Raw genomic sequence first — 14,910 nt, forward strand, 5'->3', positions numbered from 1 at the left:
TAACATGCAACGAGTGTTAGGTATAAAGACTAACGTTCCAAACACAAAATTCCAATAAGACAATCCAAACTATCCTTAACGTTAAATTGGATGTTTTTGGACTTTGGGCTTACGATGCCGCTTGGGCATTAGCCCTGGCGGTTGAGAAGTTTGGGGGTACAAACTTCAGGCTTCCAAAAAGCTTTAGGCATCAACCTCACTATCATTTACTCTCTTTGCATTTGACTACTCCCTTGAAGATGCTCTAATTTACTATATTTTAATCGAGAAGATGATCGAACTCAAGTGTAAAAAATATAATCACTTTTACACTAAGGTTTAATTGATCGTTTTTATTTTTAATACTAATTTACATTGGTGAAACTCCTGAAGTTTACCAATTCAGCCGATCACGTCAGCTTTCTTCATCTTAGGAAGGCAGCCAGGTTTGTTTAATTTATTGGTCTTTCTTTACCTTAGAAAGGCAACTATATTTGTTAATTTTTCGGGTCGAAAGGCAAGTAAATAAATTCATACATTATAGCCGAGGATTGTTGTTTAATAGTTTAATGGGCAAGTGATTAACACACATTGATTAAATTAAAGAATAAGACACAGGGAGTTTACATTATTAACGATTGCGTATAAAACTACTCGTTATATACATTTGCCAATGGATATAAATTCTCAAGCGAAACTAGATTTTTGAAGTAGACTTTTTATCGATTCCTAGTACTGAACTTTAAGATTGTTCTTCTTAATTATTGGCAAAAAATGATTAAGATTGTTAAGCAACCACATGGATTTTCCAAGATTCCAAAAATGTCACTGTCCTCCTTAAAATTTGATGCAACATAGAAAAAGAGGAAGATATTACATCCAAAATTATTACTTTAACACAAGGTATTATTCAAATGTTATTATTGTGCAAAAGCCATAGTGAACAATTAGGAAAGCAAAGAGGGGTAATACAAAATACACAACATCCACACAATAATAACATCCGGATATCCGTATAAAAGAATTTTCATATATATATATAATAGGTTATAGATTTGGACACATGGACCTTCCTTTCAAGCGCATGAAACTTTTGGCCCATATTTGTATAACAGTTTATAGGATAGCCTAATATCAAGTGTGGCCTAGGGTTGTGCCTGACTACATTTGTTAAGGTAACTCCATATATAGTTTTAATGTCAAAATTAGAGACGTAAAAGAGCTACCATACTAAACTTGAAGGGAAAAAAAAACAAATTATACAAATTATTGGATGTCTAATCCTAATCCCTGAAACTGGATCATTGCTAAGCCACTTTCACCTATCAAGATAGAACGATTACGGCTTGGACTCTATAACTTTGTGATGCGACTTGTATCTAAATTCAATCTTTAATGAAACGTATGTGCTCCAATATTTGATCGACTAGTGACAACAAATAGCGATAATGTGGTTCTGGAGAATGTATTATCATTTTGGGTCCGTTCAATATCATTTTCAAATAGTGTGTTTCGAGAATTTTGAAACTCTTTTGTTTTGAGTGAACTCTTTTAGTACAGCTCGCCTATTGTAGGGTTCTCTTTCTTTTCTTTTGTTAGATTGATTGAAGCTAAGATAATTCTGGTACATCTCCCCTATTCTATAAAATTTTATTGCTGTTATCTGCGATATCGGCTAAGTGGAGAGAAAGCATGAGCCTTCCTCTTTTTTCTCTTTCAAACTCAGATCAGTATCAACACCAACCCCACCATACAACTCTTCCTCAACTCTTTCCTCACATCACATGCAAGTAGCTTAGTTTATTGAGAGAGAAAAACTTGGCATAAAAAGAAAAAAACATGGATTTAGGGCATGCTCTGTTGATGGATGAGGCTTTGGTCTTAGATAGCAGTGGATGAACCTTCGTCTAAGATTGTCACACCCACTTCCTGGAGTCCTCTTTTATGTTCTAGAGTTTTTCCTCTAATTTACTTTCTTCCCCGTACGTAATTTTACTTTTACGTTTCCTTTTTTATCACTACTTTTGGTTACTAAAGGCTTTTGGAGTGACTAATGTGGTGTGTGTTAGATGGCTTTTGGTGTTTTCTAGAAAAACTTTGTTTCAATGTTCAATAGGGATAACATTATTTTGCTACTATCGATTAATAACATTATACCACGTACAAAAACTATCATGCATGTCATAACATTATTGGTATGGAATAGTACTATCTCCGTTTCATTCAAGTGTTTCTCCCTCGACACAAATTGACTCATCTTGCAAGTAACACGCATAAAAAAACTAGACCACTGTGGACCCTTTATAAGAATATTTGCCATGAAAAAAAAATTATATTGTCAAACTATAAATTATATACTGTTTATTATGTAAAATGTGAATCTTCGATTTACAGTGAATAATTTAAGTGATGAGGGTTGAGTGAAAAAGTAAGTCAGAATTCGAGTCCATTCTATTTCTATTGCAGGTGACCATGAAATCCCTTAACACGTGATAGAATAAGTTTACATATTATAAAATATTATGTTATTAGAGTACATTATGTATCAAAGGTACAATCTCAATAAAATAAAATAAAAATCCAAAAGTCATTGTTCCTAAATTAGTAAATTAGTAAATCCAAAGCTGACCCATTTAAGCTAAAATCTTGTGCTTTACGCTAATATGTGTAATTTAATTTATAATAATGGAGAATGGCAAGAGATAACTTTTGGGAAGGTACAATCACTGTCTGATTAGACAGTAGATGGATGGATGGAGATCAGCAGCGGCAGCATCATGTGATAAATCCAACACATCATGTTGTGCGGGGTCCTCTCTCTTCCACTGTTGTTTTTTATGCAGTTTTTTTCCTTCTGTTTGATAAGACTAATAGTCTGTCAGTGCGCCACTCACTCACTGGACAGTCTTCTATAGTCAAATACGTACATAAAAACAATCTTGAAAGGTTTGAACTTCTTTTATTTATGGAAATCACAAGACCTTAGGTGCAACGTGCAGAGATGACCACTTGAGTTACAAATCTCTTGTCAAAATATATAAATTGGAATAATTGTTTATTGGGTTTAGAGAGATTCATAATTATTTTCCTCCTAAATAGTAGGGGCATCTTGAGTTCAAGTCACAATGGTACCTATGTGTGTGAGTTTCCCCTTCTCCTTCTTTAACTTTGGCCCAAAAAACTAAAAACAAAATTTGGACTAACTTTTACTTTGGCTAAATGTGCACAACGTGGACTGAAAATTTTTCATCAACCAAAATAAAAATAATCATTTAAATCGTTTTTCTTCTCAGAATAATATGTTAATTTATTAATAGGCTTATATAGATTTAGTTTAAGAATGGTGTTCCAAACATTATTGATACATTTATAATTTCTTTTTATTTTTTAATTTTTTAAACAAGTGATATTGAAAGAGAAGGGATTCGACCACATCATCTCTAATGCATGAGTGACTACTTTTAACTACTTCAACTAGAAACCCCATTGCGGAGAAGGTTAATTTCAATAGAAAAGGAGATGGATGGATCAAGGTGCGCTAGACCTTGAACTTCTTGTTGTCCAGAGAGCACCTAGAGCTGGAGCAGTTTTGTTAGTTTTTTCTTTCAACTTTACACTTTCAGGGAGTAGTTTTTCTTTCTTTGCTTTCCTTTTTCCAAGTGTCTTTTGTTTATTCTTTTTTTTTTCTGTTTTTTTCCTCAAATTCAAGTTTTTTTTTTATTCATTTTTGTCTATGGTGTTATTTACTTCATCTTCTTGTTCTTGATTATGTTAAAGTGCTTGTTATTTTATTTTATCTTTTTCTAAGTTTCAGTTTTGGCCACTCTTGTTTAGAATCCTAATGAAATTTTCTTTTTGTTTGTGATGTTGGTTGCAAGGATCATTCATTTGTTCTTCAATCTTGGAGAACCATAGCGGCCACCTTTCGTAGCAGAGCAATTAAAAGATAGGATGCAGTAGTAGGTGGTGTTCTTTTTAGTTGGTCTTGCGACTCATCCATGGGATGAGCTTTGTTGGGCCGCTTTGTACAACATTTATTCATTGTCCACTTGCCCAAGTTATGCGTGTTGGTTGTTATTGATGAGCAAGTTTTATAGTGGTACTTTTTTGGGAGTTTCACTAAAACACCCAAAATGCAAATAAATTATAAAACCCAACACTCAAAACACTTTATAAACACACCAAAAACCCATCATTACACACACTCAAAACCCATTTATAAACACACCCAAAAAATATACAATTGTTGATTTTGGGGTTGATTTTGGGAGTGTTTCTATGTATAAATAATGCTTGAATTTTTTTATAAATACATGTCTAGTATTTATAAAAAAATTCAAGCATTTGTTCATGTCTCTCATGTTTGGGTTTTGGATAGTATTGACTGTTTCAATGCTATCTTTTGTACTCTCTTACGCTGCTTATTATTTTTTAATAAAGTATCTTTTTCAACGAGACACATGCCCCTTACCCCCCTAAAAATATAACTTATTTGTTAATCTTTTGTTTGGTTTGAAATTAGAGTAGAGATTTAAACAGAACTCTCCACAATACGTAACTCAGGCAGGCAGGCAGGCGGGCACTTCTTAACATCTGAAAGCTAAACGAACCAACACCAACCTTTTTGTTAAGCTTTATTTACAATTCGAAGCACCGGAATCAGTCGAGATCAGTCATTCGCAACCATGGCATCGGCAGCAGACGTGTTCTCCAGTTTCTTGATGAGCAGCCTCTTATGGGGAGTAAGGTCTTTGGCAGATGGGGACACCTCAGCATCAACAATAAGAGAGTCTTCCTCATTGAAATCCCCTCTTAAGACTCCCATTGCAATTTCATTCTCAACCAACTGTTGTATCACCCGCTTAACTGGTCTTGCACCATAGTTTGGATCAAAGCCCAGTGTACCCAGAACCTCCACAGCTTCCTTTGTGCAGTAAAGATCAATTTTCTTCTGCTTCAGCCTGTCTTTCAACCTGTTCATCTGCAATCGGAATGGGCATTGAAGCATTTAACCACCATCTCTAATACGACTCAGTAAGAAAGAAAAAGAAAAGAAAAAGACATTTAGATAATATCCAAAAGAAGGAAAGGTGGAAGATCGATTACTCACTTGTAGCTCAACAATACTACCGATCTCTTTTGAGTCCAAAGGCTGGAAGACAATATACTCGTCAATTCGATTCATAAATTCAGGGCGGAAAGTTTGCCTCGCCAACTCAACAACTTGTCTTTTCATAACTTCATAAACTGCATCCTTGCTATCATGTGTATTACGAAGAGTTTCAAGTATGTAGTGGGAGCCCAGGTTTGAGGTCATTATCACCACACAATTGGTGAAGCTTACAGTTCGCCCTTGAGAGTCGGTGATCCTCCCATCATCCAACAATTGTAATAAAATGTTGAAGACATCATGATGTGCTTTCTCTATTTCATCAAACAGCACTACACAATAAGGTCTTCGACGAACCACTTCTGTTAGCTGCCCACCTTCTTCGTAACCAACATAACCAGGTGGTGCCCCAACCAAGCGTGAAACTGCATGTTTTTCCATGTACTCGCTCATATCAATTCTGACAAGAGCATTTTCCGTGTTAAAGAGATAGCCAGCCAAAGCCTTTGCCAGCTCTGTTTTCCCCACACCAGTTGGACCCATGAACATAAAACTTGCTATTGGTCGGTTTGGGTCAGATAGGCCTGCCCTTGAACGTCGAATTGCATCAGCCACTGATTTCACAGCTATATCCTGACCGACCACCCTCTTATGAAGAACCTGTTCTAGCATAACTAGCTTGTCTCTTTCTGATTGTTGAAGGTTTGACAAGGGTATACCAGTCCATTTGCTTACAATTTCAGCAATATCAAGATCGGTGACTTCTTCTCGAAGCAAAGCATTTCCAGACTTCTGATACTCAGCAAGGTTTTTCTCTGCCTCTTCTAACTGGCGTTGTAGGGATGTTAGAGTTCCATATTTGAGCTCCGCAGCACGATTTAGGTCATAGTCACGTTCAGCAGATTCCATCTCTTGGTTTACTCTATCAATCTACAAAAATTAGAAACATATGAATCAGCAACTCAAGGGATGAGGAAACTTGCCAACAACAATAATGGACGAATACCTCTTCTTTAACTGATCGTATCCGAGTCATGAGAGCCTTCTCATGATCCCATTGTTCGGTTAGTTCTTTTTGTTTCTGCTTAAGCAATGCCAGATCATTTTCCAGCTTGCTTAACCTTTCTTTCGATGATTTATCAGTGTCATTTTGCACAGACAGCTTCTCCATCTCCAACTTCAACACAGCTCTGTCTACCTCATCCAATTCAGTGGGCTTAGAAGTGATCTCCATCTTCAGCTTTGCAGCAGCTTCATCAACGAGATCAATGGCTGAAACAGAGAAGATAAGTTACAAAACTCATAGTTGACAAAAGAGAAAACAGAAGAATTTAATGGTAAGAGTCTTCAAGGGTGTGGGTGTGACTAAGCTTTTCATTTTTTCAGCTTTATAGAATCAGATATCCTAGTCCAATACTAAACATGAAGACAAATTCACAAGAGGGAACTATAAAGAAAATTCTAGTTCTTCCATCCCTTCTTTTCTTTATTACGTTGGCTCCAAGCCCTCTATTTGTATTGGTTGAAATCCACCCAATGGAAGTTCCAAAAAAATGAGTGCATCTTATTCCTATACTTGCAAGATCTATCAAACACAAATTTTATTTTGAGAAAACAAATCCCACCACCCCTCCTCATCCCCTCCTGCCACAAAAGCCTATAAGGTGGAAATTATTATTACCTTTGTCAGGCAAAAAACGTTCTGTAATGTATCTGTCAGAAAGAACAGCTGCAGAAACAAGGGCACTATCTGATATTTTCACACCATGATGCAGCTCATAGCGCTCACGCAAGCCACGAAGAATGGATATTGTGTCTTCGACAGATGGCTGGCCACAAAATACTTGTTGAAATCTACGCTCAAGTGCAGGATCCTTCTCAACATACTTTCTGTACTCATTTAATGTAGTTGCTCCTATACAGCGAAGCTCACCTCTCCCAAGCATTGGCTTCAACAAGTTCCCAGCATCCATCGCACCACTTGTAGCCCCTACAAGAATCATTAACAAGGACATCAGGAGAAAACACAAAAGACCCACACAAAAAATACAAATTTATAAATAAACCCAATCCTAGACATGTATTTATAAACAAATCCAAGCACTATTTAAACATAGAAACACACCCAAAATCAACTCCAAAGTCAACTTTTTGGGTGTGTTTATAAATGGGTTTTGAGTGTGTGTAATGATTGGTTTTGGGTGTGTTTATAAAGTGTTTTGGGTGTTGGGTTTTTTTATAATTTCAACATCCATTTTGGGTGTTTTAGTGAAACTCCCCAAAAAAAAAGACTCTACTTTTGCACAAACCTGCTCCTACAACAGTATGAATCTCATCAATGAATAATATAATCTGTCCATTTGAAGCAGTAACTTCCTTCAACACAGCTTTCAACCTTTCCTCAAAATCCCCACGAAACTTGGCACCAGCAACCAATGAACCCATATCTAAGGAAATCAACTGTAGAATAGAAGACAAAATGCAAAACTATGTATAAATTTGAAGATCAAGGAAAAAAATATTTTGAAACCAAGGTTTCGTTTCTACATAAAACTCTTATTGTCTTATAGTTTTTAGAATTGATAATTAAAACTAAAACGAATGACTACCTTTCTATTCAATAGCGGTTCTGGAACATCCCCACGCACAATTCGTTGAGCTAATCTGCAGATCATACAAAAGTTATAGTAAAACAATACAACAGAACAATGCATAGGATGCACAATGAATAATCTGGCAATTTATGCCACCAGGCAAATTGTTCAACATCAGTCTTTATGTGATAATAGCAATGCTTGAGAATACCAGAACATCTGGGTGGTTGATTGAACAAACTTACTTCCTAAGGTGTTATGGTAGTGCCCAGAAGGCATGTAAAAGATGCATCAAGTCAACGAAATTACTCATATAAATTAAATAAACTAAGGCATATATCTTAGAACTTTTTGAAACAGTCATAACAAAGTACAGCAAAGCAATGCACTTAAATGAACATACCCTTCAGCAATCGCAGTTTTTCCCACACCAGGCTCACCAATAATAACAGGATTGTTTTTCGTTCTCCTGGACAATATCTGGATACACCGCCGTATTTCATCATCTCGGCCTATAACAGGATCAAGTTTGCCACGCCTAGCGAATTCAGTTAAGTCATTCCCGTATTTATCCAAGGCCTCATATTTTCCTTCGGGATCTATACACAATATGGATTATATTAATTAAAGCATATAAAAATAGCAAGTACACAGAATTCTAAAACATCAACTTAAGGTGGAGCACATCATACTTTGATCAGTGACTCTCTGACTTCCACGAACATCCTTAACAGCCTCCTTCAAATCCTTATCACTAAGCTGGAGATTTCTAAACAATTGCTGCCCAAACCGAGTATCTGACTGGAACGCCAACACAAGGTGCTCCACCGACACGAAATCATCTCCCATGTCTTTCTTCTGCCGCCGGGCATTGTCCAACACACCACTCAGATGTGAGCCCATAACAGGCCCAGAGGTGGCACCTGTCACCTGCCACAACACAATGTTCAAATTGTTCACTACCTCCTACAAACAAAGCCATTACATATTTGATATGATGCAAAATGAGATATGGGTTTTCATCAAAGCACCTTGGGTTGCTGAGCAATGAAGTTATCAGTAGCTTGAAGAACCGTGGTGTTGTCTAAGCCAGCCTTGGTGAAAATTCTCCTGGCCAAACCATCCTTTTGCTCCAAAAGCGCTTTCATTAAGTGCTCAGTTTCCACAACCTGTTGCTTGCTAACTCGGGCGGCATCAACAGCACCCACAATGCCCTCCCAAGCCATCTCAGTGTACTCATTCGGATTAGCCTGATATTTCAATCAACAACAAAAATTAGCCTCCAATTCTTTTCATATAATTCAATACTTGATGAAATTAAATGAGAAAACTTTCAGAGCTTGTGACCTGAGAAGAGGTTGTGGCTGAGTAGAATTTGGGAGTGGAAGAGTGAAAGCTGCGAGTGAAGGCGGTTGCCAAATACTTGACTGAAACGACATTACTGCTCTCTGAAACGACGTTGGGGCGAGAGAAGGGAGCAACGGAGCTATCGAAGGCGCGAGCGGAGGCTGCCACTGCGATTGCACGAGACTGAGAGAGAGAGTTTCTTGGGGCTTTGGAGGCGTTCAGGGACGCCAAAGCCAAAGTCGACTGGGTGAGTCTTGTGGCTCTGCGGCTCGCCATTGGACCATGAAATGAAACCAAATAATCACAAAAGCAAGCTCAATGGTGAAGGGTTTTGCTATAAAATAGTCTCTTCAGAGAGCGAGTGAAAAAGACTGAAGAAGACTTGGAGAAGAGGCAATAGAAGGTTGTAGAAGAAGCATCTGGAGGTGTCCAGTGTCGTCTAGTTTTCCTTCCTTAATTTTTTTTTTTCATTTGCCCGCGTTTGTTTGTCCAAAAAAACATTGATCCAAACCCAATATAAGTCCATCCAACAGACCCAATTATTTAAGTTGTGGGCCAATTCGATAAATTGGATCGAGTTCGAGTATATCGGATTGAGTGAATTCTCCATTAAAGAGAGTTGTGCTTGAGTGAATCGCTATGCCTGATTGGCGGCTGGTGGCCGTTGATACATGAGAGGTCTACATTGCATCAACAGTTGAAGTGTTTGTGCGAGTGCCTGCACTTGGCATCTCCAAAACTGTAGTATCTATGCATATATATATATATATATATATATATATATATTAAAATTGAAACATTCAATAACGCCAAAAAGGCCTTGGTGAAGTAAAGTATTAAAAGTTAAAACATTGTAAAGGATGGAGTCACTCTGACCCACAGTAATTAGAAAAGTAGTCAATCTGGAGTCAAATTGAAAGGTCTACATACTAAATAGGTTTGGAACCCCAGTGTTCAGTATAAATGATGGAGTACACTGTCTTTCAAATTCATTGTGGCTACCAACATTTTATGCAAAAATCACAATACTTTAAAGAGTTCATTCTGTATGAGAACTGAATCAGATTGGGGTCTCCGCAAAGCCGAAATTCACTTGCTCTTCTTGGGTTCTCTTGCATAATCGTTTATCAGTCCATCTACTTCCTTCCAGAACAGGCCTTCCACCAATACTCCATCCTTGGTAAACCTGGAAAAGTACAGTAGACAGAGAAGGAGAAAGTAGATCAAAATATGTTAGTGCAATCTGAAACTCCAAGATGCAATACAAACACAATTGTGAGCTGTGTTGTGAGCACTTACCACTGAGTAACACTCTTCGTGAATTCCACCGGTTTGTTTGCAGATATCGATTTTGGATCTGCACTTGCTACTGTAAGTGTGTACAAGTCAGAAAATCTTGGTAATTTGGAAGACACCACCAACCCAGTGCTGAAGGCTCCCTGTACATATGAATTACTAATGAGGAAATGGACAACGAAACCAATTTTCTAATGAAACCAAATTCCAACTTCTCTATGCTCTTCCAAATCTTAGAAATGACTGACATATTTGGCAGAATTACCAGCAACTAACAGTGCCTAGTTACTAGTGAAGAAAACAAATGACATCTAGTTTCAAATATCAGATGTACAAATTAAACGTGCTAAAAAAGAAAACACTCTCATATAAGTTCCAGTATAGGTTCATATTCTGCACTGCAGGCAAATCAACCATGTGAGATCAAAATCTGGTCAGTTTTGATCATTTAGAGCAAAACCTGAACAAGACTTGAGAGTTCGATTATGTCATTCACACAACCAGCCATGTTAACAAATCTAAGCCAAGCCAACACAGGCCAACCAAGGAAATATTTGAAAGTTCGAGCATCAAAGATACAAGACAACATTCCTAATGACCACAATTTGTCTTCCTCACACAAGAGACAGCAACAGGGTAGTATTAAAATCTTAAACAAAATGTCAGTCAAACCATCTGAATTGCTCCCAAACATATATTTCGCTGAGCCATTGACCAAAACAGAAAATAAGCTTACCACAGGAGGATGAGTGAACAAGATTGCATTTTTCTCCTTAGTGTATGAAACCACCTGTAATATCCCATTGACGATGATATACTTGCCAGAGTCAAGGATGAAACAGACTTGAGAGTATTATCATTTGAACAAGGAACTCTTCCATTACATTCACATAGTCCTTGCCAAAAATGCATTTATGAATTCTCCAAAAAACCTCTTTTAAAACCAAGCATTTCAAATAACATTTGCAATGGGATGTGTCTATAGTATTTATCTATCTCTTGACTCGAAATGGGAGCAGGTTTGAAAAAGGATCTTAGAGTGTCTAAGGTTGGGCCAGGAGGGTCTCTTAACGCCTTATTTTTTCTTCTCATCGGAGTTATTTCACACATTGAGCGGAGCTGCTACGAAGAAGTTCCAGGGGTTACAAAGGAAACTTCGAGCTCATATTGGTCATGGGTTGAGAACGGGAATTGAACTCTATGAGATCACACATAAGTATGGTCTGAAATTTCTGGGAAAAATACTTTTAAAAACACTTAAACCAACTTCACGCACTTATCGAATATGGAACTGGAAATCATGATAAAATAATGTTGAAAGCAAATAGCAGAACCCATTTAGCAACTGATTTTGGCTTTTCCAACATATGAAAATGCATAAAAATCATCTTTAAAAAATATATTAGATGAAAACTGTATGATTTATTTATTTATTTAAACTACACGTTACCCATGTAAAAAGGATATGATGCAATGCATCCAATCAGGAAGTCTCGGTTCTCTGGAAATTTCTTGTTGTAGAACTGAGCAAATAGAGCAATGATTATGACAATGGCTCCAATCAACAACTTCAAGTTACTTAACCTCGTATTCTCCACATATCCGCGGCTCTTAACAATCTACAAATCCATTTCAATCGCTGATCACTCCAAACAGCCTCATAATCGAAAAAATTAGACGATAAAGCAAACACAAATTGATAATCGCACAATATTCAATAGAGATTTATCGAATTCCTTTATGAATTGAAGCAAATGACGGATTTCCAATGTTATCAGCTATAGAATTTAATAACATGTTAAGATGAGAATGAGATAGAAATTTAGGTTAGGGAAAGATCGACCTCGGAGACAGACTCGTCGAGAAGGTGCTTGATGGAGCTGTGATCTGACAGATTGGCCTTTTTAGGGTTTTTGCTCTTACTCTCGGCCTTTGTCTCCGACATTTCGCAAATTTTGGATTTTGGACCCCTTTGTTTCGATTTTTAGGTTTATTCTGAAAGACATGCAGTATATCACTGGCTTTTTGGCTTTTGGCGCTTCGGCTATTACTGTGACTTGAGTCTTGACATCACTGTACCTATCACAGTCTGCCACGTAGATAAAGAGAGATACACGTGGGATTTGTTCTCCATGTCACTCACTTCACTTGTTTAAGTGAGAATTCTCTCTCTTCTTTTTTGGCTGCTGGGGTAGGGAGGAGGGGTTGAATTTTGCTAGCGTCAATTGTCCGTACGTGGAAATTTTTTGGCCATTAATGCATTATAATTCTTATATATTATGATCAAGAACCATTCATGTGCGTGTAGACAATTGACTGTAGCATATCTATAAATCTAACAAATAAAACAACACATTGTGAAGTGACATACGGTTCATTTTTTGTTGTCACTGGTTGACTAGCAAATAGCGCACAACGAAAGGGCTTGTGCAGGGGCCGACGGATTAAGAGACAATAGGGGTCGCTTGACCCCATTAACTAGTCGAACACATGGTCGTGGAGGTTTGAGCAGAACAACAACCCCAAGATGCTTGATGAAAGGCCACAAAGGCCTTGCATTGGGTTTTCCATGCTGGGAAATTTATATTTATTTTTTAACTTCCTAACCAAAACGACGTCATTTTGGTTCAAGAGGTTTTAAAGTTGTTTAATGACCTAGCATCAAAACAACTTCGTTTTGAGCCAGGCTTAAATAATAATAATAAACCCAAAATCCCTCCTACCTATCTCTACTAGAGTCAACACGCAAACCCCTAAATCCCAAATTTGTTTCGCAGTTTCACTCCTCCATGAATTAAACCAACTCGAACCCCACATTCTCACACACACCACCACCACTCTACTGCTGACGTTGCGGCCGACTACCCTTGAGTTGCTTGCTTGCCTTGCCTCCCATCATTTCAAGTTTCAAGTGAGTGGAAGAATTCATATTTTTAATGAAATTGATATATGTAGTGTTTTTTTATGGATTAGAATAATGTATTGATACTGATTGTTATTTGAATATAATTGATTGATATTGTTATTGATATATAGCACACAAACAAGTTGTTTTTGCTTCAATTGAAGAAAAATTTGCTCAAAATCTAGATTTTATTGTCCCTTCATCCTTGTTCATTAGTTAAATTATTGCTTTAATTTTTAGTTCATTTATTATTATTGTTTCTTGTCACATCTCAGATCGGCTCCGCCGTAGCACGATATTGTCCGCTTTAGGCCCCATGTCCTCACGGTTTTGTTTCTATGAACTCACGAGCAACTTTCATAGTAGGTCACCAATCCTAGTAGTTCCCATGACTCCGAAGCTAGTGAGCTCCCAAAATATCTCGTGCTAGATAAAGATGAGCATGTACATATAAGGCACATTACCCATTATCCGTTGGTCGATGTTGAATGTTACATTTGTAGTCTTATGATGTGTTTTTTGAGATTTTTATCTGGAAATTAAAAATATAGAGAAAGAAAAAGAAGAAGAGCTTTCTCAAAGCCTAAGAGTAGGATCTTTGAATAAATATTTTTTTTTAAACAAACAATGCTTCACTTGAAAATGAACAAACAGGTTGGTATGCTATTTTTCATTTGGTTTAAATTATGTATTTGTTGTTGGATTTTATTATTTATCTGTTGTCTTTGCCTTGAATTCTCTCCAACAAAAAAAAGGTTGAAATGGAAATCTGAAAAATTGAATCTATCCTAGGCAGTGAATATTAACAAAACTTATAATTTTAGTGATGAATTTATCTATAAAGGGGTTCTAAAAATTTTAAAAAAAAATCTTCAACAAAAAAAAAGTGTATAAACGAAGGGTTTCTAGGGTAGGTTGGGGTTGATGGTTGAGTATTAGTGTGTGTGTGTGTGTGTGTTTTATAAATTTATTATTAATTTTACATTTTTAAAAATAATTGGATAGGAAATTACTCATTTATCCTGAAAAATGCAATAGTTTAGCCTAATCTTTTTTTTTTTTTAACACTTTTACATTGTCACCCTATGACCTGGAATTTTGGATCCACCACAAGGTGTGTGAGCACTCAAATGTTACTTATGATTCACAACATTTGATTAGTTTGTGTAAACATAACAATTATGCAATTATATTATTTCCAATTTTATGGCATGCATGAGAGAGAGAAAGGGAAGAGTTTTCTTCTTTTTTATGGCATGCATGTATGTGACCAAGTGACATTAACATAAAAACAAACATGTATATAACTTTATTTTGCTTATATATTTGTTCCTCATGAGGGAGTGTTAATTATTAACATACATGCATGCCATAAAAAAGAGAGAATATACTTTACTGCCCCCGTCGCCCTCCAGCACTCAAAAACCTAAAACCTGAAATTTCAAATGAGATGAGCTTGGTGGTGAGTCAGAAGTAACAATTTTGGTTACTTTTGCCTAACTATTATCACATACATAATGATAAATTAATTTCAGGTTTTAGCTTTGTAACTTGTTAGATGACATGTTTTTTCAATTTTTACCAAAAAAAAATATATAAATAAAACTAGTTTTCGATTGACCATCAATTAAAACTTGGACAAAGAACATATATTTTTGCAGCCAAATCAATTGATAGTT

General features: G+C 36.6%; 2 protein-coding genes across 2 annotated transcripts; both read right to left on the minus strand.

The window, feature by feature from the left end:
• Window positions 1-4,467: 4,467 nt before the first annotated feature.
• On the minus strand, window positions 4,468-9,426 carry LOC103320749 (chaperone protein ClpB4, mitochondrial). The gene is made up of 10 exons (XM_008222468.2): window positions 9,031-9,426; window positions 8,715-8,933; window positions 8,376-8,613; window positions 8,087-8,282; window positions 7,699-7,753; window positions 7,399-7,549; window positions 6,771-7,079; window positions 6,096-6,361; window positions 5,090-6,019; window positions 4,468-4,960 (listed from the first exon to the last, which is right to left on the minus strand). The coding sequence occupies exons 1-10, from the start codon at window positions 9,304-9,306 to the stop codon at window positions 4,649-4,651; spliced, it is 2,952 nt and encodes a 983-aa protein (XP_008220690.2). The 5' UTR covers window positions 9,307-9,426; the 3' UTR covers window positions 4,468-4,648.
• A 507-nt stretch (window positions 9,427-9,933) lies between these two features.
• On the minus strand, window positions 9,934-12,331 carry LOC103320750 (signal peptidase complex subunit 2-like). Its single transcript, XM_008222469.3, has 5 exons — window positions 12,170-12,331; window positions 11,794-11,945; window positions 11,063-11,144; window positions 10,330-10,469; window positions 9,934-10,216 (listed from the first exon to the last, which is right to left on the minus strand). The coding sequence occupies exons 1-5, from the start codon at window positions 12,269-12,271 to the stop codon at window positions 10,120-10,122; spliced, it is 573 nt and encodes a 190-aa protein (XP_008220691.1). The 5' UTR covers window positions 12,272-12,331; the 3' UTR covers window positions 9,934-10,119.
• Window positions 12,332-14,910: the final 2,579 nt, after the last annotated feature.

This window comes from Prunus mume, linkage group LG2 (genome assembly GCF_029339155.1).
Source record: "Prunus mume cultivar Tortuosa linkage group LG2, ASM2933915v1, whole genome shotgun sequence".
In the NCBI taxonomy this organism is placed as follows: Eukaryota; Viridiplantae; Streptophyta; class Magnoliopsida; order Rosales; family Rosaceae; genus Prunus; species Prunus mume.